This window comes from Zophobas morio, unplaced genomic scaffold, assembly GCF_036711695.1.
Source record: "Zophobas morio isolate AGI-343-1 ecotype UQ-CSIRO unplaced genomic scaffold, CSIRO_AGI_Zmor_V1 ptg000004l, whole genome shotgun sequence".
Classification (NCBI taxonomy): domain Eukaryota; kingdom Metazoa; phylum Arthropoda; class Insecta; order Coleoptera; family Tenebrionidae; genus Zophobas; species Zophobas morio.
Window position 1 is genome coordinate 15,196,473 of NW_026972109.1, and position 26,160 is coordinate 15,222,632.

General features: G+C 30.8%; 2 protein-coding genes across 2 annotated transcripts in view; both read right to left on the bottom strand.

Annotated features, from left to right (window-relative positions):
- Positions 1-359: 359 nt before the first annotated feature.
- LOC135135270 (uncharacterized) lies at positions 360-2,357 on the bottom strand. Its single transcript, XM_064064301.1, has 3 exons — positions 2,231-2,357; positions 1,922-2,180; positions 360-1,873 (listed from the first exon to the last, which is right to left on the bottom strand). The coding sequence occupies exons 1-3, from the start codon at positions 2,289-2,291 to the stop codon at positions 415-417; spliced, it is 1,779 nt and encodes a 592-aa protein (XP_063920371.1). The 5' UTR covers positions 2,292-2,357; the 3' UTR covers positions 360-414.
- A 4,022-nt stretch (positions 2,358-6,379) lies between these two features.
- The window catches only part of LOC135142859 (sortilin-related receptor-like), a 64,034-nt gene continuing 44,253 nt past the window's right edge, over positions 6,380-26,160 (bottom strand). Inside the window, exons 4-8 of the mRNA XM_064074639.1 lie at positions 25,076-25,323; positions 24,751-24,823; positions 24,493-24,701; positions 17,068-17,542; positions 6,380-6,606 (exon numbers count right to left, since the gene is read on the bottom strand). Coding sequence (XP_063930709.1) covers positions 6,575-6,606; positions 17,068-17,542; positions 24,493-24,701; positions 24,751-24,823; positions 25,076-25,323 — 1,037 coding nt within the window. The 3' untranslated portion in view covers positions 6,380-6,574. The remainder of the gene's footprint in view (positions 6,607-17,067; positions 17,543-24,492; positions 24,702-24,750; positions 24,824-25,075; positions 25,324-26,160) is intronic.

Here is a 26,160-nt window from a genome sequence, read left to right on the forward strand (position 1 = left end):
GCAAAAAATAAAGAAACAAAAAAATTAAAATTTAAAGAATTAATGAAAAATTCAAGTCAAAAAAACTCTGGGAGCGTTCTTTACGCCACTGGATTTTATTTTATAGTTTTAGACTTTTTGTGTATTATTGGTTGTATACTTACAATACACTGATGTGTGTTTTTCTTTAAAACTAGTAAGTATACAGACACATAACTAAGAAATTATTGTATTGTCATCATGTGAAAAATTTTAAATCATTCGGACGCCTGAAAGAGGGTGAAAATTGAAAAATTATAATATATATATATAATATGATAAATTAGTATACAAACACATTATCTTAAAATATGCATAAAATATTTATTTTATTTCCATATTATATTTTCTCAAAAACAACTACAACTATAACTATACCTAGTACAGTGATATATTTTATTGTTCGAACATAGTGTCACGTAAACGGCCATTATCAATTCTGCTTACGTACACCGAGGAGTTACTTGTAACAAAATCGTTGAAAATGACAGTTACCAGAAAAATGACCGACTTTGGTTTTGTGTGAAAAGTAACAAATAATGTTTTTTCTGTTTTGTTCAATAACGTAGACTCAGAAGTACTAGCTGTCAAAACTTGACCTAATTTAGGTCTGAATTCAGCAAACGGGTCTTGAGCACTGGTAACACGTATCATGTCCAATGCTAAATCCGTCGCATTTTTTACATATGGATGATCTTTTTTAATATTACGAAAATGTCCCATGCAAGTGCACCACTCCGGTGGTATTCCCGCATCCATACAAGTTCTATCCTTCGGAATGCTGCTGAAAAGTGATGAGCAATTCGGACAGGACGAAATTTCTCTACTTTTATTTGTTTTCCCCGATAGAACCAAAATGTGTTCTAAAGTTAAAAATAAATCGTAAGTGCTCGTCAACTTGTTCGAATTTTCCACAAGGTTCCAGTACTCGAGCGGAAACTTCTCTTGAAACGTTCCTGGTACTGAAATCATATTAATCGGCATTCGTTCTTCGTACCAGCCACTGTTGCTTGTTCTAATTTTGCCAAATCTCACTCCGTGGTCACTCAACATAATAACTATACTTTCGTTGAATACCCCTTTCTTCTTTAAGTTGACAAAAAAATTCTTTACTTTGTTGTCCATTCCACGAGGTGCGTTTACGCTTTGGTGACTGAAACTATTCATCCAAAAGATGCCAAAGGTCGGCACGTTCTTAAAAGTGGTGACAAAATCTTTAGCTAGGTTTAAAATGCGTTCACCTTGCGATTCCGGACCTGTGCAGTATGGCATTTCATTAAGGTGTCGAATCGTGAGGGTTTCCGTAGCTTCCATGTAAGGCTTGAAATAGTAATCCGTAGGCGGATTTACAAAACCTTTAGAAAGGTAGTTAAAAGTTGTAATATCAGTCATGTCTTCAGCGTAGGCTGTGATATAACCTGCCTTACCGTAGTCGTACCAAATCATGGGACATTCATCCAAACCACCAACAGTTTGGGGTTTACATATAGTCTCAGTTGTGGATGAGTCAAAACCAGTAAGAAGAGCCATGAAATTTGGCAAGGTGTTATCGTTAATTTTAGTGTAACCTTTCATTTCGACGAACTTGTTTTGACGAAGATAAGTGTAAGTTTGTTTCATAGAGCGAATGAAATTGAGTCTGGACATGGAATCTATGACAACAATTAAGACACTCAGAGGTGTAGACGATTTTGTGGTTTCCATTTTGTCTTTGACGGATTCTTTTAAAATGATGGGGTTGTGGACGTTTTCGTAAACCATTTTGGAAGTCTTGCCTGTTTTTTTAATGCACCGGACTTTGACAATGTCGTGGGTCAGGAGTACATCGTTGTTGAATGGCTCACATGATGATATTCTAAAATTGTACAATTTAAAGAAGGCTTACGCAAAAATCACTCGTTACTCGATTCCAACATCGGGTTCGTCTTCAGATCCGTTTCTTGTTACGTAAGAATAGCAACAGGTAAAGTTGGAACCATAGTGGAGTTTCATTTCATTCCTAATGTGTAATGTAGCGGACTCAGAATTGTTCTTCTTTATAACAGTTAATAGACGAGATTTGCTGCAGCTTAAGTATGACTGTGAATGGATAAATATTTTGACTTCTTCGCTCAATGGATCTAATTTCGGAATCTTACACATGGGAGTGTCGAGAATATATTCTACAAAGTTGGTAGCAAAAATCTGTGTTAAAAATTAAAAAACGACATACCTTTCTTTGCACCAAGTGTCTTGTAAATCAGTATTGAAAGTAACAGATTAAAGATCAACATGATGATAAATTAACAGACACAGAAGTTGCTTTATGTTCCTCTATACACGAGCATAATTTTAATCGCACTAACTGCTGAAAACTATTAGTAATTGCATTATGCGTTTACTTTTTTATAAAGCATGACTTATAACAATGATATTTTTCGCAGTCTAAAGTCGAGCGTTATCAAAAACGAATGAACAATCTGCACAAAGGTATTTCATATGATAAAGATTATCTTGTAATAACAGTGGAAATTTTGAATTTAACAGTTAACAGTATTTCCTGTCCAGGGCGGCTCATAAGTTGAGAAGTTGATGATGCAAGGCACAAGATGCCCCAATATCTAAATGCCAAAACAATTATATTGTCGTGTTTGCGCTTTTAGTAAACATGGATTTTTTAATATTTTCTATGCCGGAAAATCTAATTCGTATTTGATTAATTTTAATGTCATGATTTTCGGATAAAATTACCTTAATTTCTGTTTATTATTCATTTCACTTCGTTTATACGTCTCAATGGTCAAATATCAATATAAAGTTTTCTATAAATTTTGTTAAACATGCTCGCTGTGTCTAAAGTAGTGTGCAGCAATGTTGAAAAAATAATGCCAAAGTTTCTACAAAAAAAAGAACATTTTCTTAGAGTTTTTTTTTATTCTCTCAGATTCTGTCAATATCCCTCAGATTTCCTTAGAATTTTTCAGATTTTTACAAATCATTTCAGATCATCTCAAATTTTTCAAGATCGCTTTGGACCCTTTTAGATCCCTGCAGACTGTTCTAGATTCTTACAGGTTTACCTATATTCGTCTAGACTCCCTACAATTCTTTCCGATGCCCTCTGAATCTTTCTAATTCTTTCCGATTCTTAGTTTCATGTTCCGTCAGATTTTCTTGGATTCCCACAGATTTTTCCAGATTCTTTAAGATATTTTCAGATTCTTTCCTTTTTTTAAGATCCTTCCTTTCGGATTTTTTTGGATTCTCTCGGATTATTCCGGATGCTTTTGAATGTTTTCGAATTGTTTCACATTTTTTAGAATTATTTAAGATTTTTCTAGATTTTTCGAGATTCTCTCAGGTACTCACAGGCTCCCTCAGATTCCTCCAGATTTTTTCAAACTCTTTCCGAATCTCTCAGATTCTTTCCGATTTTCCCAATTCCTCTCACATTGTCTCAGATTCTTTCAGATTCTTTCATTGTCTTTCTGATTCTCTCTTTCAGATTCTTTCGATTTTTATTATTCTGTCGAATTATTCCGGATGCTTTTCGATGTTTCCGGATGGTTTCAGATTCTTTCAAAGACACCGTCAGGAATTCTCACAATTCTTTCAAATGTTTGAGTTCTTTTCAGGTCGTTTTAAAACCGTACAGATACTCTCAGATCCCTGCAGACTTTTCCAAATTCTTCCAGATTTTTCTAGATTCTCTCAGATTCCCACAAATCCCTCCAGATTCTTTCAAATTCTTTCACATTCTTTCGTTTTCTTTCTGATTCTCTCTTTCAGATTTCCTCGATTTTTTTTATTCTTTCCGATTAATCCGGATTCTTTTCCGGATTTCCGGATTAATTCCAATTCTTTCAAATTTCTTAAGATTCTTTCAAATTTTTCACTTCCATTCAGGTCGTTTCAGATCCTTTCAGAGTCCTGCAGATTCTTCCAAATCATTCCAGCCCAAAATTTATCTAATCATCCACACCAATGATGTGATGACGTCAGTTCAAAATTTTGCTAAATAAATCCTATCTAAAATGTACAAAACATAATGAGTCTATACTTGTGATTTATAATTCCATTCATATTTTTTGGATTTACTTATACAGGGTGTTTAAAAAAATGAATGCGTGAATTTATTTTCTTGATTTAATCAGGAACTACAAAACCGAATGCTTTGAAATCTTGGAGACGTTTTAAAGTTATCATAAGCATAAGATCAAAATGTATTGCTCATCCCCGCTAAAATATTGATGACGTCACCTTAAAATATTGCTGAATAAATCCTATCTTAAATGTGCAAAATATGATGATTCTATACTTGTGATTTATCACTACATTAATAGTTTTTAGATTTGCTTATACGGGGTGTCTCAAAAAAATTAATGATTGAGTCAGTATATAATATTGATTAAATCAAGAATTGCAAAACTGAATACTTTGGAACCTTGCTGATTTTGAAGTTATTGGAAGCATAGTAACATTTAACCAAAATGTATCTATTTATCAACCCCAAAAAATTGATGGCGTCATCTCAAAATTTTGCCGAATAAATCCTATATAAAATGTGCAAAATAGCATCAGTCTATACTTGTAATTTATCAATGCATTCATATTTTTTAGATTTGCTTATACAAGGTGACTCAAAAAAAAAAATGAATCAATCAATTTACTTTATTGAATATGTTTATTCTCCTTAAGAAATTGATAACGTCATTTCAAAATTTTGCCGAATAAATTCTACCAAAAATGTGCAAAATATAGTAAGTTTTTACTTGTGATTTATCATTGCATTCATATTTTTTATATTTGCCCCCTATTTTCTCAGAGGATATGTCATTTGCCAAATTTAGTCTTAGTACGGACTAGCCCCGCCCACCCGCCCTCTATTTTCTTACAGAGCATGGCATTTGCCAAAATCAGTTTTATCTTAGCAAGTACTAGCCCCGCCCACCCACCCGCTATTTTCTCAGAGGATTGTCATGTGCCAAAATCAGTCTTATCTTAGCAAATACTAGCATTTTGACAAATGACATACCTTTTAAGAAAATAGGGGCGGGTGGGCGGGGCTAGTACTTGCTTATTTTATTTAGTAAGACTTATTTTGTCAAATCACATACCCTCTGAGAAAGTAGGGGGCAGGTGGGCGGGGCTAGTACTTGCTAAGGTAAGACTTATTTTGGCAAATGACATATCCTCTGAGAAAATAGGGGACGGATGGGTGGTGCTAGTACTTGCTAAGATAAGAGTGATTTTGTCTCTATTAATCTTGTAAAAACTTGTTAAATTTAAAAGGTGTTAAACTGCAAATTTCCATAGTAACGAGTTAAATTCCTAAATCTGATTGGGTGTTTATTTTTTATGTTTCATTCTACTTCCGGAGTGAGGGAAGTTCTGTTGAAACAACTTTCGACCAATTTTTTTAGATTCTCTTAGATTTTTCTAAATTCCTCGAAATTCTTCAAAATTCTCTCAACTTCTCTTAGATTCCCTCAAATTCCCTAGAATTCTCGCGATTTTAGTAATAATAATAATAATAATAATAACATTTACTACTTTCTCCATGCAGTGATGTAGAATTAAATCTCTTTAAAAGAGTCGAATACTCTACAGCACGTGAGGGGGTAAAAGGCTAAGAATTTTAACAATTTTCTTTGTACAGCTTCTCCTTGCGATGGATTTTTTCACATTTTCTCAGATTCTCTAAGAATGTTTCACTTTTCCGATGCTTCCAGATCCTTTCACATTTTTCCACATCGCTTCAGAGTCCTGCAAAATCTTCGAGATTCCCCTAGATTCCTCCAGGGAATGTGAGAGAATATCGAAGAATCTAACAAAATCTAAAAGAATCTAGGAAAATCTGGAAGAGTCTGCAGGAATCTGAAAGGATTTATAAGGATGTGAAACAATCTGAACAGAACTGAAAAATTTGAAAGAATCTTGAGAATTTCTGATAGCGTTTTTGAAAGAATCCGAAAAATTTGAAAGAGAGAATCAGAAAGAATCCAAAGAATTCGAAAAGAAGAGTCGCAGAGAAAATGAAAGAATTTGAAAAAATCTTAAATTATCTCAGATTCTTTCAGATTTTTTTGGATCCCTTCAGATTCTTTCAGAATTTTTCACCTCTCATATCGTTTCAGATTCTTTCAAATTTTTCCAGATCATTTCAGACCGCTGCAGACTCTTTCAGATACTGCTAGTTTCTTCTAGATTCTTCTGAATTCTTCAAAACAGCTAATATCCATCTAACACGATAAGAATACCAAGAATTTTTCAAATTTATTTTTAAAATATTAGAAAAAAAAAACATTTTGTTTTCCAGAAATGTGTCAATCAAAAATAATAAAAATAATAAACCTGCCTCATAGGGAATCAAACAACCATCGGTAAATAAATATTTATTTCCAACAAAAATTTTGAGCATTGACTTAAATTTAACTTAAGCAGCTACATAATACTATAAACGTGACGATTATCATCTATAACTCTAATCTACCTACATCATGAGTCGCATGGTTGGGTTTGAAAATAATATACAAAATTTTTGGCATTGTACAGAAAGAAGTTAAACACCTACTAACTATAAATTCCTTGTTTTAACAACTGGGCATCCTGTAACAGAAACAATAAATTAGACAAGCCGTAAGGTAATCACTATTCTATTAACTAAACCACTTCTGTAATCTAAAAGATCAGCGATACGCACGTCCGTCAAAATCTGCATAACTGTCATGAGTCATACTGAATACCGAGTTAATGCTGCTCAAAGGCATGCAAATAGATTCTTCTATCCGACGCGGTATCTCTTGATTAACATCGATAAATATCATAACGTGATTTTTATGGTTTATGGGCAGTCTTTCACCTTGAAAGAAAACTCGTCCGTGCCGCTAAAAATAAGTGCATTTCGTTCAACCATGTAGGTAGCATGCGTGAAACTTTATGTAACTTATGTAATATATGCATACAACGAGTATGTTTAAAAGAAAAAAAAAAGATATTTTCGTTACAGAGATTTCCATATGATTAAAAAAATGTCCTCTAGTGGGCCATGAAATTTATTTTTAAAATAATGGCAGATTTTGATACTTTATTTGAGTTTTTGGCCGTACTGTCAAACTAAATAAGGGACGCGTTGGTGCCATGGCCTACTGTAGGAATTTTTTAAATAAGTGCATTTCGTTCAACCATGTAGGTAGCATGCGTGAAACCTTATGTAACTTATGTAATATATGCATACAACGAGTATGTTTAAAAGAAAAAAAAAAAGATATTTTCGTTACAGAGATTTCCATATGATTAAAAAAATGTCCTCTAGTGGGCCATGAAATTTATTTTTAAAATAATGGCAGATTTTGATACTTTATTTGAGTTTTTGGCCGTACTGTCAAACTAAATAAGGGACGCGTTGGTGCCATGGCCTACTGTAGGAATTTTTTCCATCATAATTTTTGTTTGTGTAGGTAGTGTATGCCAAATCACTGAAGTTCAGTTTTTTTGTATGTCATAAATGTAGATTATTAAAAAAAAGTTTAAGCGAGGAGATGCACATTAAAGTTTTCTAAATACAGGATTTGTATGAATTTTAAAAATACGTTTTGGTCTAACATTTGGATAGATGTGAGTTTCGGTGCACCTTGTATAAATTGCCGATCCATTCCAGAAAAAAATCTGTTAAAAATGTTCTAAATCTGCTTAAAAAATACAAACGGATTTAAAAAGTTTCGTTGTCTGTAAATTTGACGCAAAAATTATATAAAATTTTGGGAGGACAAAAAGACAAAAAATTGTATTGTGTTGAAGTTAACTTTTTTATTATATTAATTTATGTCTTTGAAGCTTTTTTTATTGAGGTATATTTATTTCAAATTAATTCGTTACTTAAGGCATTTGCTTCGCTGAAATCGGAAAGAAACAGTTTCCTGAGATTATGAGATTTCTTTAAAACTGAAGGCTTAGAGATAGGCACTATTTTTTGTCCATTTCATCGTAAGAACAACCTTAACGAAACCTCCATAAATTGACTAACCAAATAAGAAGCTAACGTCAGCGACATAAAATTTTGTGGTTTATACAGGATGTCATTAAGACGGAAAAAAAGTTAGTACGGTTCTTTGAATAGCATACATTAAAATTATTTTAGACTATGCAGAATAATGTTTTTGTGCCCACAACTTATTTTTTCAAATAGAGCACGGCGAATACCGAAATACTGTTTTCAAAAATTGCAAAAATTTAATTTGTTTTAATAAACACTCTATATATTAAGACTCTTACCAAAATTTTGCATACACAAATACTTGTTGTGACTGTTTTTTAAAACTTTCCATTGTCAAAAAAAAAAATGGAATTACACAAAAGGTGAAAAATGGAAGAAACAGAAAACTGAAACATTCAAAATTTGAAAAATTAAAAAATTGCAGAACGACAAATTGAAGAAATGAAAAATTTAATAATTTGAAAACTTGTAAAATCAATAAATTGAACAAATGAAAAATGTGAAATATTTATAAGTGAAAACTCGAAAAATTGGAAATCAACAAATTGAAGAAACGAAAAATAGAGAAATTCAAAAGTGAAAAATGAAAAAATACGAATCGATGAATTGAAGAAACATAAAATTGAAAAATCGGAAAATTAAAAATTTATAAATTGTAAATGTAAAAAATTCACAAATTGAAGAAAAAGCCAAAAATTGAAGAAATGAGAGAATGAAAAATTTTAAAGTTGAAAAAAAAAGCGAAAAATTGAAGAAACGAAAAATGGAAAATGGAAAAGTGAAAAATGGAAGAAACAACAGTACAATATTCAAAAGTTGAAAAATCGAAAAATTGCAAATCGGCCATTTTAAATAACAGAACAATTGTAAAATCAAAAAATTGAAGAAACTAAACATGAAAATAATTTACAAGTGAAAACTCGTAAAATGGAAATCGACACATTGAAGAAACGACAAACTGAAAAATTGAAAAAACAAAGAAACGAAAAATCAAAAAATTCAATAGTCGAAAAATACGAATCGATAAGTTAAAGATTCATAAAATTCAAACATTGAACAATTAAAAATTGACAAACTGAAAAAGCCAAAAATTGAAGAAACGAAAGAACGAAAGATTCTAAAGTTGAAAGACGAAAAATTGAAACAAAAAAAAAATGGAAAAGTGAAAAATTTAAGATCGGAAAACTGAAACATACAAATTGAAGAAACGAAAAATAGAAAAAATATAAGTGAAAACTCGAAAAATTGGGGATGAATAAATTGAACAAACGAAAAATTGAAGAAACGAAAAATAAAATAATTTAAAAGTGAAAACTCGAAAAATTCAAAATCGACAAATTGAACTAACGAAAATTGAAAAAACGAAAAATTGAAAAACAGAAAAAACAAAAATTGAGAAACTGAAAAAATTAAAAGTTGAAAAATTGAAGAAAAAGCCAAAAACTGAAGAAATGAAACAGTGAAAAATTCTATAATTGAAAAATTGAAAAATTGACGAAACTAAAAATAGAAAAATTTAAAAGTGAAAAATTGAAGAAATGGAAAAGAGAAACATTTAAAATGAAAAATGGTAAAATCGAAAAATTGTAAGATATGAAAATTAAAATTGGTAAACTGAAAAATTTAAAAAGTGAAAATTCGAAACTTTCAAAAAACGAAATTGGAAAAACTCGAAAAATTGGAAATCGACAAACTGAAAGAAAAAAAAAATTAAAAAATTCAAAAGTGAAAAGTAGAAAAATTGTAGATCTATAAATCGAAGAAACTTAAAATTAAAAATTAAAAAATTATAAATGAGGAACTGAAAATGTGAAAAATCGACAAATTGGGGGAAAAGTCAAAAATTGAAAAAACGAAAAATGGAAAAATGGAAAAGTGAAAAATGGAAGAAACAGAAAACTGAAACATTCAAAACTCGAAAAACCAAAAAATTTAAGAACGACAAATTGAAGAAATGAAAAATTTAATAATTGAAAATTGTAAAATCAAAAAATTGAACAAATGAGAATTGTGAAATATTTATAAGTGAAAACTCGCAAAATTGGAAATCGACAAATTGAAGAAACGAAAAATAAAGAAATTCACAAGTGAAAAGTGGAAAAATACGAATCGATGAATTGAAGAAACATAAAATTGAAAAATCGGAAAATTAAAAATTTAGAAATTGTAAATGTAAAAAATCCACAAATTGAAGAAAAAACCAAAAATTGAAGAAATGAGAGAACGAAAAATTGAAGAAACAAAAAATGTAAAATTGTAAAAGTGAAAAGTGGAAGAAACGAAAAAGTGAAACATACAAAAGCTAGAAAATCGAAAAATTGCAAATCGACAAACTGAAGAAATGAAAAATTGAATGTGTAGAAATATTGTAAAATCAAATAATTTAAGAAACGAAAAATTGAAAATCTAAAAATTGAAGAAACAATAAATAAAAAAATTCAGAAGTGAAAAGTTGAAAATTTGCAAATCGATAAACTGTGGAAACGTAAAGTTGAAAAACTGAAAAATTAAAAATTGAGCAATTGTAAATATGACAAATCGATAAATTGAAAAACGAAAACCTGAATTAACGAAAAATAGAAAAATGTAGAAGTGAATAACGAAAGAAATAGAAAATGAAACATTCAAAACTTGAAAAATCGATTGATTGCAAATTCATAAATTGAAGAAATAAAAAATTGAATGGAAAAATTGTAAAATCAAAAAATTGAAGAAACGAAAAAATGAAGAACCGGAAAATTCAAAAATTCAAAAGTGAAAAGTGAAAAAATTGCATATCGTTAAATTGAAGAAACGAAACTTTGGAAGCTCGAAAAATCAAAAATTGTGAAAATAACTGAAAATGTGAAAAAAAGACAAGCTGAGGAAAAAGCCAAAAATTTAAGAAACGAAGTGAAAAAGTCTAAAGTTGAAAAATGGAAGCATTGAAGAAATGAAAAATGGAAAAATTTAAAAGTGAAAAATGAAAGAAAAGGAAAAGTGTTTCAAATCTTCAAAATCGAAAATTGCAATTCGACAAGTTGAAGTAACGAAAAATGGAAATAATTTACAAGTGAAACTTGAAAAATTGGAAATCGACAAATTGACGAAACGAAACATAAAGAAATTCAAAAGTGAAAAGTGGAAAAATACGAATCGATGAATAGAAGAAACATAAAATTGAATGATAGAAATATTGTAAAATCAAATAATTTAAGAAACGAAAAATTGAAAATCTAAAATTGAAGAAACGATAAATAAAAAAAATCGGAAGTGACGAGTTGAAAATTTGTAAATCGATAAGTAGAAACTTAAAGTTGAAAAACTGAAAAATTAAAAATTGAGAAATTGTAAATATGAAAAATCGATAAATTGAAGAAACGAAAGAGGGAAACATTCAAATGTTGAAAAACGAAAACATGAATTAACGAAAAATGGAAAAATGTAGAAGTGAAAAACGAAAGAAATAGAAAATGAGACATTCAAAAGTTGAAAAATCGATAGATTGCAAATTGATAAATTGAAGAAATGAAAAATTGAATAGAAAAATTGTAAAATCAAAAAATTGAAGAAACGAAAAATGAAAATAATTTACAAGTGAAAACTGGAAAAATGGTAATCGACACATTGAAGAAACCAAAAAATGAAGAACCGGAAAATTCAAAAAGTGAAAAGTCAAAAAATTGCATATCGATAAATTGAAGAAACGAAACTTTGGAAAATATAATAATTGCATTTATTAACGCCAATAAAGCTGTTACAGAGTAAAATAAAGACAAAAACTACAATAAACTACAATAAACAGAAAACGCACAACTTACATTTTAAAATAAATTCCTAAGCTGGGACTTAAAAATTTTAAAACTCACACCTGTAAAATCAACCTCAGTACGGCACAGACCACCCAACCATAAAAGTCTCTGTAAAGATGAGTGGAGACAGTAGTTGGTCTTAAAGCAGTTAAATTTAAACAGAGATTGGGATCTTGTGCTGTAGTGAGGAGTGGCAAACAAAATCTGGCTCAGAATTTCACCGGAGTCTACAAAATTATTTACAATCTTATAAAGAAAGCAAAGCTGAAGATGAATCCGTCTTTTTTGTAGAGGTATGAGTCCCAAATAATCACATAGTTGATTAAACGGCACAATAACATTTCTTGACCTTAGCTTAAAGTCTACATATTTAAGAAACTTTCCTTGGACATTTTCAATTCGGAGGATATGTATGTTGTAAAAAGGTGACCAAATGACAGCGCAATATTCTAACACTGATCTTACAAAAGCATTAAATAATAGTAACAAAATTCGCACATTTGCAAAGTCAGAGGTCCATCTTTTTATACATCCCAACATTTTATTGGCTTTGGCCACAATAAAATCATAATGTTTAGTAAAGGTGAGTTTAGTATCCAGAACAACACCTAAGTCCTTAATGTTATCAACCTCTCTCAAAACTGAATTACTAATACTATAACATGGAGTTGACTTGTTGAGTTTATGACTAAAGTTTAGGACATAACATTTCTCCAGATTTAAAGACATAGCGTTATTTTCCCACCAAACTGTTAGATTGTTAAGGTCCAATTGTAAGCTAGTGACAGTGTCATCATTAACTTGATTAAATATCTTTAAATCATCAGCAAACATTAGAAATTTAGATTTAAGGAGATATCCAAGGTCATTAATATATAATAGAAATAGAAACGGCCCTATAATCGATCCTTGGGGAACACCTGAGGTTACATGGATAACTTTTGAAAAAGTCTTCCTAATCTTGACCTGTTGGGTTCGGGAAGTTAAGTAACTAGTCACCCAAGAGAGTAAAGGATCCCTGATGCCATAGAGATATAATTTGTGTGCTAAATTAAAGTGATTAACTTTATCAAAGGCTTTGCAAAAGTCTGCATATATTGTATGAACTTCTCTAGCTTTTTCGAAATTACTTAGAATAAAATTGGTGAAAGAAAATAGATTTGTAAGCGTGGATCTTTTTTTGAGAAAGCCGTGCTGTTCAGGGATAATAACATGTTTGAATTTAAAAGCTAAATGTGATGTAATTATAGACTCAAAGAGCTTGGTAGGTGCAGGTAACAGGAAGCAAGAAAAATAAAAAATTTAGAAAATAACTGAAAATGTGAAAATCGACAAACTGAGGAAAAGCCAAAAATTTAAGAAACGAAAGAGTGAAAATGTCTAAAATTGAAAAATAGAGGCATTGAAGAAACGAAAAATGGAAAAATTTAAAAGTGAAAAATGAAAGAAAAGGAAAAGTGTTTCAAATGTTCAAAATCGAAAAATTGCAAATCGACAAGTTGAAGTAACGAAAAATGGAAATAATTTACAAGTGAAACTCGAAACATTGGAAATCGACAAATTGAAGAAACGAAAAATAAAGAAATTCAAAACCATAAAATTGAAAAATTGGAAAATTTAAAATTTAGAAATTGTAAATGTAAAAAATCCACAAATCGGAGAATCAGCCAAAAATTGAAGAATCGAAAAAATGAAAAATTTTAAAGTTCAAAAAAGAAAAATTGAAGAAACAAAAAATGTAAAAATGGAAGAAACGGAAAAGTGAAACAAAAGTTAGAAAATCGAAAAATTGTAAATCGACAAATTGAAGAAATGAAAAATTGAATGACAGAAATATTGTAAAATCAAATAATTTAACGAAAAATTGAAAATCTAAAAATTGAAGAAACGATAAATAAAAGAAGAAGTGAAAAATCGAAAATTTGCAAATCGATAAATTGAAGAAACCTAAAGTTGAAAAATTGAAAAATATAAAAATTGAGAAATCGTAAATGTGAAAAATCGATAAATTGAACAAAAACCCAAAAATTGAAGAAACGAAAAAGGGAAGGAGTCAAATGTTGAAAAACGAAAACCTGAAGAAACGAAAAATGGAAAAATGTAGAAGTGAAAAACGAAAGAAATAGAAAAATGAAACATTCAAAGTTGAAAAATCGATAGGATGCAAATCGATAAATTGAATAGAAAAATTGTAAAATCAAAAAATTGAAGAAACGAAAAATGAAAATAATTTACAAGTAAAAACCGAAAAAATGAAGCATTGAACGACACATTGAAGAAACTAAAAACTGAAAAATCGAAAATGAAGGACAGCAAAATTCAAAAATTCAAAAGTGAAAAGTCGAAAAATTGCAAATCGATAAATTGAAGAAACGAAACTTTGGAAGATCGAAAAATTAAAAATTTAGAAAAGAACTGGAAATGTGAAATATCGACAAACTGAAGAAAAAGTCAAAACTTCAAGAAACGAAAGAGTGAAAATTAGAAACATTGAAGAAACGAAAAACGGAGAAATTTAAAAGTGAAAATTGGAAGAAATGGAAAACTGATTCAAATGTTAAAAAATTGAAAAACTGCAAATCGACAAGTTGAAGTAACGAAAAATGGAATAAATTTATAAGTGAAAACTAGAAAAAATACTCAACAAACTGACCAACTGAAATATTGGAAAATCGAAAAATTGAAGAAGTAAAAAAAAATTCAAAAGTGAAAAGTCGCCAGAAATGGAAAATTGAAAAATCCAAAAAAACGAAGACACGAAAAATAAAAAAATTCAAAAGTGAAAAGTCGAAAAATACGAATCGATAAACTGAAGATTCATAAAATTGAAAAATCGAAAAATTAAAAACTGAAACAGTAAAAAATCCACAAATAGAAGAATAAGCCAAAAATTGAAGGAATGAAAGATTGAAAGATTCTAAAGTTGAAATCGAAAAATTGAAGATACAAAAAATGTAAAAATTGAAAAGTCAAAAATGGAAGAAAAGAAAAAGTGAAACAATCACAAGTTGAAAAATCGAAAAATTGCATATAGACAAATTGAAGAAATGAAAAATTGAATAACAGAAAAAATGTAAAATCTAAAATCTGAAGAAACGAAATAAAAGAATTTAAAAGAGAAAACTCGAAAAATTGGAAATCGATAAACTAAAGAAACGTAAAGTTGAAAAATTGAAAAATATAAAAATTGAGAAATTGTAAATGTGAAAAATCGATAAATTGAACAAAAAGCCAGAAACTAAATTTGAAAATAATTTGTAAGTGAAAACTCGAAAAATGGAAAGCGACACATTGAAGAAACGAAAAACTGAAAAATCTAAAAAATGAAGAAACGAAAAATGGAAAAAATATAAGTGAAGACTCGAAAAATTGGGGATAAACAAATTGAACAAACGAAAAATTGAAGAAACAAACAATTAAATAATTTAAAGGTGAAAATTCGAAAAATTGAAAATCGACAAACTGAACAAACGAAAATTGAAAAATCCAAACAATGCAGGAACGAAAAACAAAAAAATCCAAAGTGAAAGCTGAAAAAAACCGATGAAGTGAAGAATCGAAAAATGAAAAGTCGAAAAATTGAAGAAAAAAACAAAAATTTAAAAGTGAAAAATTGAAGAAACAGAAAAGAGAAACATTTAAAAGTTCAAAAATCGAAAAATTGCAAATCGACAAATTGAAGACATGAAAAATTGAGTAACAGAAAAATTGAAAGATAAAAAGATTCAAGAAACGAAAAGTTGAAAAAACTTATAAATGAGAACTCGAAAAATTAAAAAATCGAAAAAATGAAACGAAAATTGTGGAAAAATCGCAAATCAATAAAATGAAGAATCGAAACATTGAAAAACTGGAAATGCAAACTGGAAAAGTGTAAAATCGAAAATTTGAAGAAAAACCCAGAAACTGCAGAAACGAAACAGTGAAAAATTCTAAATTTGAAAAATCTAAAAACTGAAGAAACAAAAAATAAAAAATTTTAAAAGTGAAAAATTGAAGAAATGGAAACGAGAACCATTCAAAAGTTGAAAAATCGAAAATTGCAAATCGACAGATTGAAGAAATGAAAAATTGAATAACATAAAAATTGTAAAATAAAAAAACTGAAAAGGGAAAAAACTTATAAATAAAAGCTCTAAAAAATGAAAAATCTAAAAACTGAAGGAACGAAAAAAAGCAGTAGTGAACAGCCGAAAAAATGCAGATCAATAAATTGCAGAAACGAAAAATTGAAAAATCTAAAAAATGAACAAACGAAAAATAAAATAATTCAAAAGTGGAGAGTCGAAAAATTGTGTATTGAAGAAACGAATCTTTGAAAAATCGAAAAATTAAAAACTGAGAACCTGAAAATTTGAAAAATTCACAAATTGAAGAAAAAGCTAAAAATTGAAGAAACTAAACAGTGAAAAATTCTAAAGTTGAAAAATCGAGAAATTAAAAAAATGAAAATGGATAAATTTTAAAGTGGAAAACTGAGGAAACGGAAAAGAGAATCATTCAAAAGTTCCAAATCCATAAATTGAATAACAGAAAAATTGTAAAATCAAAAAATTGAAGGAACGAAAAATGGAAACATTTTAATATGAAAACTCAAAAAATCAAAAAACTGAAGAAAGGAAAAATTGTAAAAGTGTAAAACTGAAAAAACATCCAGAAGTAGAAAAATTTGACTTTTCGTGAATGGTCGTCAAAAAATTGTACAACTCTGGTTTTCGACTTTTTGTAATTTACTTTTTCTAATAGTAATTAGTGAGATATCGAGAACTGTGCGCTTAATGACTCAGCCTGCATTAAAAATGAAAAATGATGTAAAAGTGAGTAAGCATTTGGAGTCATTTTTTTCTAGTTTTTCTACAATTTTTTTTGTTCCAAAAAATGTTTGAAGGTATAATGTATTTTATGTTGTAAACTATAACCCATTTTAAGTTGGTTTCAGGTTTTAATGGATAAGTGTAAAAGATTTTTGATAGTTTTGACAACACCTTCGCGGTGGAGTTGTCGCTCATATAAGATTATGAAGTTATGGGTTTTCTATGTTGTCCAACTCAAAGTGGAACACAGTTTTGATTGTTTCAAGGGTAATAAAAAAGCTTGTTTATACCATATTATCGAAAAAGGTCCTCTAAAAGGCCACGAAATTTATTTTTAAAACAATAGTGTTGGCAGCAGCAACGCATTCCTTGTTATAGTTGACAGTAACGATAAAATAAATTGTCAAAGCTGCAGTGCCAACATCATTATTTTAAAATTTTAATAAATTTCAATAAAACTGCTACTTACTACACACTGAACAATTCCTCTCATCTGTACCATCTCCGCACCCATCTCTCCCCGAGCATGCGATGGCACTCGACCTACACCTGCCGTTGCCGCACCGCAACGGACAGTACTCCGAAAGCCTCCTTCTGGCTCTTCCTCTGCATATGTGGGCAGGTTCGTCGCTTCCGTCGCTACACCCAACAATAGCGTTACAGAATTCGTACTCCGGCAAGCACTTGCCGTCCGCACACTGGAACGTGTTCGGAGGACATCCCCTTTTCCTCGTAGCTTGACAGTCCTCTTCGTCTTCGCCTCCTGGACAGTCCTTGACGCCATCGCATCGTCCTGCCCGCGAGACGCAGCGGCTCGAGGACTTGCAAGCGAAGGCTTCTGCAGGACATTTGCTTCGAAGGCATTCCTCGTCGGAACCGTCGCTGCAGTCTTTGCGGCCGTCGCAGACAAAGAACCAACTTATGCAAGTGCCGGTGCTGCGGCACTGAAACGGGAGAGTATTTAGTGGTTTGGGGTTTAATGGCATGTCGATGGTTTTTAGTATCAAATTTCTGTTCTTCAGTTTTAAAATGCATATAATATAATTTTTGGTGCTTTTTGTAAGATAACGAAACATTGATTGGCGTCATGGTACGCCTTCCAAGAAACATAACGATAGGTAATGGGGGAAGAACGAACGCGTAATAACCGGAAAATTATTTTTGCATTAATGGCCTGAATGGTCAAATTAGAGGATATGAAGTTATTTAGAGTAATGATGATGGAATTGATACGAGAGAACGTAGGCGGACTTTCTTGATGGATAAATGATGGTGATTAAAAAAGATTTGTATTTATTATATTTCCTGCAATTTCAACACATTCCGATCATAAATCACAATTGATTCTTATCGAGGAAATAATGGATGTTTTTGCTTCAGGACAAAGTGGACGTGAAGTTGCCAAATCAAGTTGAACGATCTCAGCTTCCGAACGCAAGGTCTTAGCTGGATCCCGTGTTTCACCTTCTAGACGACCTTGCTGGACGTGATCGCGTAATCAATTTTTAGCAGCGGTCTCACAGGGTTTCGAACCGCGTTGCAGAAGAAATACAAATAGGAAAGGAAATTTGTGACAAAAAAACTACTAAAGGAGCAATTCACAACTTATCCCACTACGTTCATTTTTACGTTATTTTGTAGCGTTACAAAACATCAGGTCATTTTAATGCTATGCGCTGATTATTATTGAGTGATTTGATAATAAATTAATATTTCTGACTCAATCATTTTCGTCATAACGAAACAATGTTTCTTGATAATGTATTGTGCATTCATTAGCGTAACTTGACTTGATTAAGTCCTTCTTACGAAATTTACTGAAACAAACGGATGTGATTTGATAATTTGTCTGTCTTCGGAAAGCTATATAATATCTATAAATGACTGTGTGACAATCAAGTATGTATTGATTTTGCCGCCTCGTCGAAATAGAACTTATAATTAAGATGTCAAACGGATGTCATATGTCAATTTAGGATTAATAAATAGTCAGCGTTTGCCTTTTACGTATCCATTAATATGTATATTCATACAGCGATCAGTCTTTTTGTAGATTCTTTACAAATTATTTCCTGTATAGGTAGTAGTTTTGAAATAATTTATTGAAGATTTGAGGTGCAATGCATGTATGTACAAAGTGTCCCAACACTATGGTGGCGAATGATCACGCACTTTTTTAGACATAATTTAACAGAACTCATTTAGGAGTACAATTTACAATTAATTAAATGAAGCACCCTGTATAGTTTTTTCAAATTTTAGAAACCAGCAAGATTTATTTTTATCCCAGATTTGTCTGACTTTGTTCTAACAAGAATTAAATAAACCTCAACAAAATGTTATCAAAAGAAAGCTTGATTAGAGATAAGCGTGAAACTGTTATAAAATATTTGAAAACTATGTGAAAACTAATAATTTGGAGATTTATTCACCCCGTATAAATAAGTTCTCAGTTTTTTATACTTTTGCAAAGACAACGTGATTGAAAAGTTTTATGTAAAATTTTAGACCTCGTTCTTTAAATATAGCGGAGTTGAAAATTTGTAAATATATTATTTTTGTTTGGTTGTTCTGTTAAGATTTTTAATTGTTCTTAGTTTTAATACAATTTAACGACAATAATGTCAATATAAAGCACGTGATAGGAAATTCGTTTATTCAGGTATTGCAATAGGGGCCATCCGGCGAACGGCTAATTTAATGTTTTCTCGACGTTTTATGACCCCAAGACTTACGAAAAAGTATGTCTCGCGTTTCCGTCTGTCTGCTTAAATTATTTTTATATAGATAATCTCCGAAACTACTGGACCGATTGTTGTCCAATTTTATACGTATATTCGGAATATCGTGCAGATGGTAAATCGCTAACCATAATTTGCTTTGGAAAACTTTTGCAAATTATAAACTAATTTTTCATGTTTATTTGAATAGTTGTCGTGAGGGTCACACGGATTGTCTACAATAATATGACGCCAATTCCCAATCAATTGATCTTATTTTAACCATTTTTTGGGAAAATTTGGAAAATTGGAAACTCACTTTTCATGTTTATTTGAATTGTTATCGTAACGGCGACTACGGATTCGTAATTAGCGCAAAATTATTTGACACAAATTCTCAATCAGTTGAAATCATTATAACCATTGAAAGTTTTGAAAATTGTAAATTAATTTTTCACATTTATTTAAATTGTGGTGATTACGGATTTGTTTATCTACAATTTGACACAAATTTTCAGTCGATTGAATCCATTTTAGCTTTTTTTGAAAATTTTGAAAATTGTGAACTCATTTTTTACGTTCATTTAAGTAGAAATCATAACGGTGACTTTGGATTCGTAATTAATGGAAAAGTATCTATAATTCAACACCAATTTTTAGTCGATTGAACCCATTTAAACCACTTTTTGGAAAATTTTTGAAAATTGTAAACTCACTGTTCACGTTCATTTAAATAGAACTTGCAACGGCGACTTCGGAGTCTTAATTAGCGGAAGGTTATCTACAATTTGACACCAATTTTCCGTTTATTGAACGATTGAACCCATTTTAACCACTTTTTTCGAAAAATTTTGAAAATTCGAAAATCACTTTTCCGTTTATTGAACGATTGAACCCATTTTAACCACTTTTTTCGAAAAATTTTGAAAATTCGAAAATCACTTTTCCGTTTATTTGTATAAATTCCCGGCGGCGATTTCATTTGTAATTAATTGGTGGAAGATTAGCTACAATTTGACACCAATTCCCAGTCGACTGCACCCATTTTGACCATTTTTTTGAAAAATTTTGAAAATTGTAAACACACTTTTCACGTTCATTTAATAAATATTGTAACGGTGATTTTGGATTTGTATTTAGCGGAAAATTTTCTACAATTTGACACCAATTTTCAGTCAAACGAACCCAATTTAACCACTTTGTTAGAAGAATTTTGGAAATTGTAAACACACTTGGCACGTTAATTTAGATAGATATCATAATGGCGAACTATGGATGAGTAATTTGAGCAAGATTATTTACAATTTGACATCAATTCTCAATCAATTGAACCCATTATAACCATATTTTTTGCAAAATTTTGAAAACCGTAAATTCATTTTTTAAATTTATTTGAATTGATGTCGTAACGGCGATTTCGGATTTGTAAGTACAGGAACATTTTCTAAAATTTGTCACGAATTTTCAGTCGATTGAACCAATTTTTACCATTTTTTTGGAACCAATTTTGAAAATGGTAAACTCATTTTTCACGTTTATTTGCAGTGATCTTGTGACGGCGATTTCGCATTGGTAATGTTAAATTATCTAGAATTTGACATCAATTCTTAGTCGATGGAACTCATTTTAACAATTTTTTTTTTGGAAAATTTTTGAAAATTGTCAATTATAACCATTTTTTTTGGAAAAATTTTGAAATTTTTTATTTAGATAATTATCGTAACGGCGAATGAGTAATTTGCGCTGAATTATCCACAATTTCACACCAATTTTCAATCATTTGAACCCATTATAACCTTTTTTTTTTTGAAAATATTTTGAAAATTGTAAATTCTCTTTTTACATTTAGTTAAATTGATGTCGTGAGGGCGATTTCGGATTTGTAATAGTACATTATCTAATTTTTTAAAGTAATGGTAAATTATAACAATTTTTTTTTTAAATTTTGAAAATTGTAAACTCGCTGTTCACAGTTATTTGAATTGATGTGACGGCGATTTTGGGTTTGCAATTAGCGGAAAATCATCTAAAATGTGACACTAATTCTCAACGGATAGAATCAATTTCTTTTTTGGAAAAATTTATTTTAAACATTGTATCTAAATTCACCTTTCACGCATATTTCAATTGATGTCGTGCCGGCGATTTCGGATTTGTAAATGGCGGTAGATTATCTACATTTCGACAGCAATCAGGCGATTGAACCCATTTTAACCATTTTTTGGAAAAATTTTGAAAATTGTATTTTCTCTTTAAACATTTATTTAAATTGATGTCGTGACAGCGATATCGGATTTATAATTAGAGGAAGATTTTCTACAATCTGCCAAGAATTTTCAATCGATTGAACACATTTTACTATTTTTTTGGAGAAAATTTTGAAACTTGGAAACTCACTTTCCACGTTTATTTAGATAGATATCGTAAGGCGAACTACGGATGAGTCATTTGCGCAAAACCATCCACAATTTGACACCAATTCTCAATCAATTGAACCCATTATAACCTTGTTTTTTGGAAAAATTTTGAAAGTTGTAAATTCTCTTTATACAGTGATTTAAATTAATGTCGTGACGCCGATTTACGATTTATAATTAGAGGAAGATTTTCTACAATCTGAAAAGAATTTTCAGTCGACTGAACCCAATTTTACAATTTTTTTTTGGAAAAAACTTTGAAAAAGGTAAACTCATTTTTCACGTTTATTTGAAGTGATCTTGTGACGGCGATTTTGGATTTGCAGTAGTAAATTATCTACAATTTGACACCAATTCCCAGTTGACCGAATTTATTTAAACCATTTTTTTGTTTTTTTTTTTTAAATTGTAAATTATAACAACTTTTTTGGACAAAATTTGAAATTTGTGCATGATTATCCGCAACCCATTATAACCTTTTTTTGGGAACATTTTGAAAATTGCAAATTCTCTTTCCACATTTATTTAAATTAATGTCGTGACGGCGATTTCGGAGTTATAATTAGAGGAAGATTATCTACAATTTGACATCAATTTTTAGTCCATTTTTTTGGAAACAATTTTGAAAATTGTAAACCTATTTTCTACATTTATTTGAAGTGATCTTATGACGGTGATTTAGGATTTGTAATGGTAAATTATTTACAATTGGACACCAATTCCCAGTCGATGGAACTCATTTTAACCATTTTTTGGTCAATTTTTGAAAACTATCAATTATAACAATTTTTTTGGAAACATTTTGAAAATTGTAAACTTATTTTTCACGTGTATTTAGATAGATACGTAACGACAAACTACGGATGAGTAATTTGCGCAAGATTATCCGCAGTCTGACACCAATTCTCAATCAGTTGAACCCACTATAACTGTTTTTTTCGGAAAACGTTGAAAATTGTAAATTCTCTTTTCCCATTTTTTTAAATTGATGTCGTGACGGCGATTTCGAATTTATAATTAGAGCAAGATTTTCTAGAATCTGACAAGAATTTTCAGTCGATTGAACCCAATTTTACAATTTTTTTTTTTGGGGGGAAAAAATTGAAAATGGTAAACTCTTTTTTCACTTTTATTTAAAGTAATCTCGCGACGGCAATTTCGGATTTGTAATGGTAAATTATCTACAATTTGATATATACCAATTCCCAGTCGAGTAAACTCATTTTAACCATTTTTTTGGAAAATTTTTGAAAATTGTCAATTATAACCATTTTTTGAAAAATCTTGAAAACTATAAATTTACTTTTCGCGTTTATTTAGATAGATATCGTAACAGCGTACTACGGATGAGTAATTTGCGCAAGATTATCCACAATTTGACATCAATTCTCAATCTATTGAACCTATTATAACCTTTTGTTGTGAAAAAATTTTGAAAATTGTAAATTCTCTTTTTACATTTATTTAAATTGATGTCGTGACGATTTCGGATTTGTAATGGTAGATTATCTATAATCTGACACCAATTCCAAATCGATGGAACTTAGTAACCATTTTTTTGGAAAATTTTTGAAAATTGTAAATTATAACAATTTTTTTTTTTAATTTTGAAAATTGTAAACTCACTGTTCATTGAACTGATGTGACGGTGATGTCGGGTTTGCAATTAGCGGAAAATGATTTACAATTTGACACCAATTCTCAACCGATTGAACCAATTTCTTTTTTGGAAAAATTTATTTTAAACATTGTATCTAAATTCATTTTTCACGTATATTTGAATTGATGTCGTGACGGCGATTACGGATTTGTAAATGGCGGTAGATTATCTACATTTTAACAGCAATCAGTCGATTGAAGCCATTTTAACCATTTTTTGGAAAAATTTTGAAAATTGTTAACCCACTTTTCACGTTCATTTAAATAGATATTGTAACGGTCACTTTGGATTCGTAATTAGCGGAAGATTATCTATAATTTAATACCAATTTTCAGTCGACTGAACGCACTTTGTTTGAAAAATTTTGAAAATTACAAACCCATTTTTTACGTTTATTTGAATAGATATCGTGACGGTGATTTCGGATTTGCGAAATCTTCTCTACAATTTGACAGCAATCAGTCAACTAAACCCACTTTAACCATTTTTTTTTTATTTGGAAAACGTCATCTTACAGTTTTGCTGAATCTTCAAATTTATGAGTGTTCTTAATTAATTAATTCTCTCCTATGTGTTAAGGTGACAAAATCAATCAATTTTCATTTTCTTTTAATATATTTGCCCCCGCTTATACTTATTATCTGAAAGTGTTAATAGGTGAATTCTTTTAAAGTATAAACATAAACAGTCGAAGTTAAGCTGCACTGAGAAATTGTGAATACATTTTTCCCCGTTAGTTATTTGACGAACAAAGTTCAATGCCAAATTTTGAATTTTCACAGGATTTAAAATATCTAATTTTTCATTTTTCAACTTTTGCAATGATTTCTTTAGTACAACGACTACAACGCAACCTCAAAGAGTATCAAAACGGACGATTGAACGGCAGGAGGTCACTATAGCACGAAATGATCTTAACACGCCACCGCATGTCAGTGTCAGATCATTAAATACAATCTACATAACGTGCATCAGAACAGACGTCTAAATAATCACCAGATCCACATGATATCCCCACATTTTCATTTAACAGATAGATATCCTCCTCTACATCATTTCCAAGTCGCAATAAAACATAAAATTTTAAAACACCATACCTGGAAAGTCCCCGGAATGCATCCCGTGTTCCGCGCCGAGCATCCAGTGGCGTTCGTCCTAACAGTACAATCACACAGACCATCAATACACCTGGAGGAGGGATCAGCGGCGCGACATTGCAAATCCGTCACGCACGGAAGACCCAAACTCACCGCCTCCGCCGCATCATCAACCCGAGTTCTTATGCCCGTAGTCGCCGGAGGCGCAACTGCAAAAAAATCAGTTAGAGAGTGAAAGTCTTCTTTTTGGACCAATACTTGTAGTCACTGTCGAGGAGACATTGAGCCTTGGCATTGCAGTAGTAATAGTCGGAAGTGTCGAAGGCACCACCTGGTGGAGCAGAAACAGAACAATTGTTAGAATAACTTTTTAAATAATGGTTTGGGTCCACCCCCAAAAAGTTAACACCGGCCGGCGCCACAGGCGTTCAACGAACCAGACAACACTTCCTTTCCACAAAAAAGTTAATAGAGTCTGCAACTTAATCGCCCCAAGTGCAAAATAATATAAAGATTAAGATGTAATGGGTTTTACTGGTTCTGTGCCAAAATTAAGTTACTTTTTGTTGTTTTTTTGACTAACCGTCGTCCTTGCAGTCGTCGTCTTGTCGAATTTCCCCCCTATCAAATTAGAGTCGATGTCGGCTTCAGTGGTCGTTGTTGGTGGCTTCGTCTGGAATGCAGATCTTACGCAAGAATCTCCCACTTGTCGAAACGGTGAATTGCACTGACACCGTCCGAATAAATTTGGGATCAAGAAGTCGCAATGGCTGTCAGCTGTCCATAAACGACAATGTGCGTTACTGTAGCAGACGTTTCCGGGTCTAGCCGCTGAAACAAGAGTACTGTTACTCAGTGGTACTTATTATTATTGGAGGCATACATCTCGGGGAAAGATGAATTGGATAATGGAGTATGTGCATCGTTAGTTGCATTGCTTGTGAATTTTGTTAAAAGAATGGTTATTGTGGTTTCTTCGTTCTCAAGTCTGTTACCTTCCTTATAAGTCTGTCGCTGCTAACGGGATCGCTCTAAAACGATTTTACACGAATTTTCATAAACTTGCGCTTGAAATTAGCAGGAACTGTCACGAACTGGGTAATAGGATTAGAATTTGCGGACATTATACTGAAAGTTATTGCGCATAATTTATCACAGTTCATACTCGGACTCTCATTACGTACAACTAGTAATACAGCTGAAGTTTTTTTGTTGGCGAGCTTCGGACAGAAACATTAATCTTTTCAAAACATGTTTGTTCAAAAGACGAAAGTTGCGCTCGCTTGAAAATGTTTCCTAACGGTTTTCTGCATGCGTATATTTTTTGATCATTGGAAAAAATTACCCTTTAAATTAAATTCAAAGAGACTTGTTTTAAATTACTCTCTCTAGTACCTATAAATAAACAAAGCGATCGTAAAGCTATAACATAAATCCTGCTGAGACACGTCATAAAATAGCAACGACTTTGTGTTTTTAATAAATGTTAGATTTTAAAGGTTCGTGTTTTTTCAATGGAAAATAGAAAGTTAAATAAATGTAAATTAAAAAAAAAAAACATTTTAATTATTTCATTCTTAGAACCGGCGGAAAGCCACGTTCATTGGAATGGTTTTAATTACCTACAGAACTGCTTATAATTCATCGCACAGCTACTACTTGAAGTCC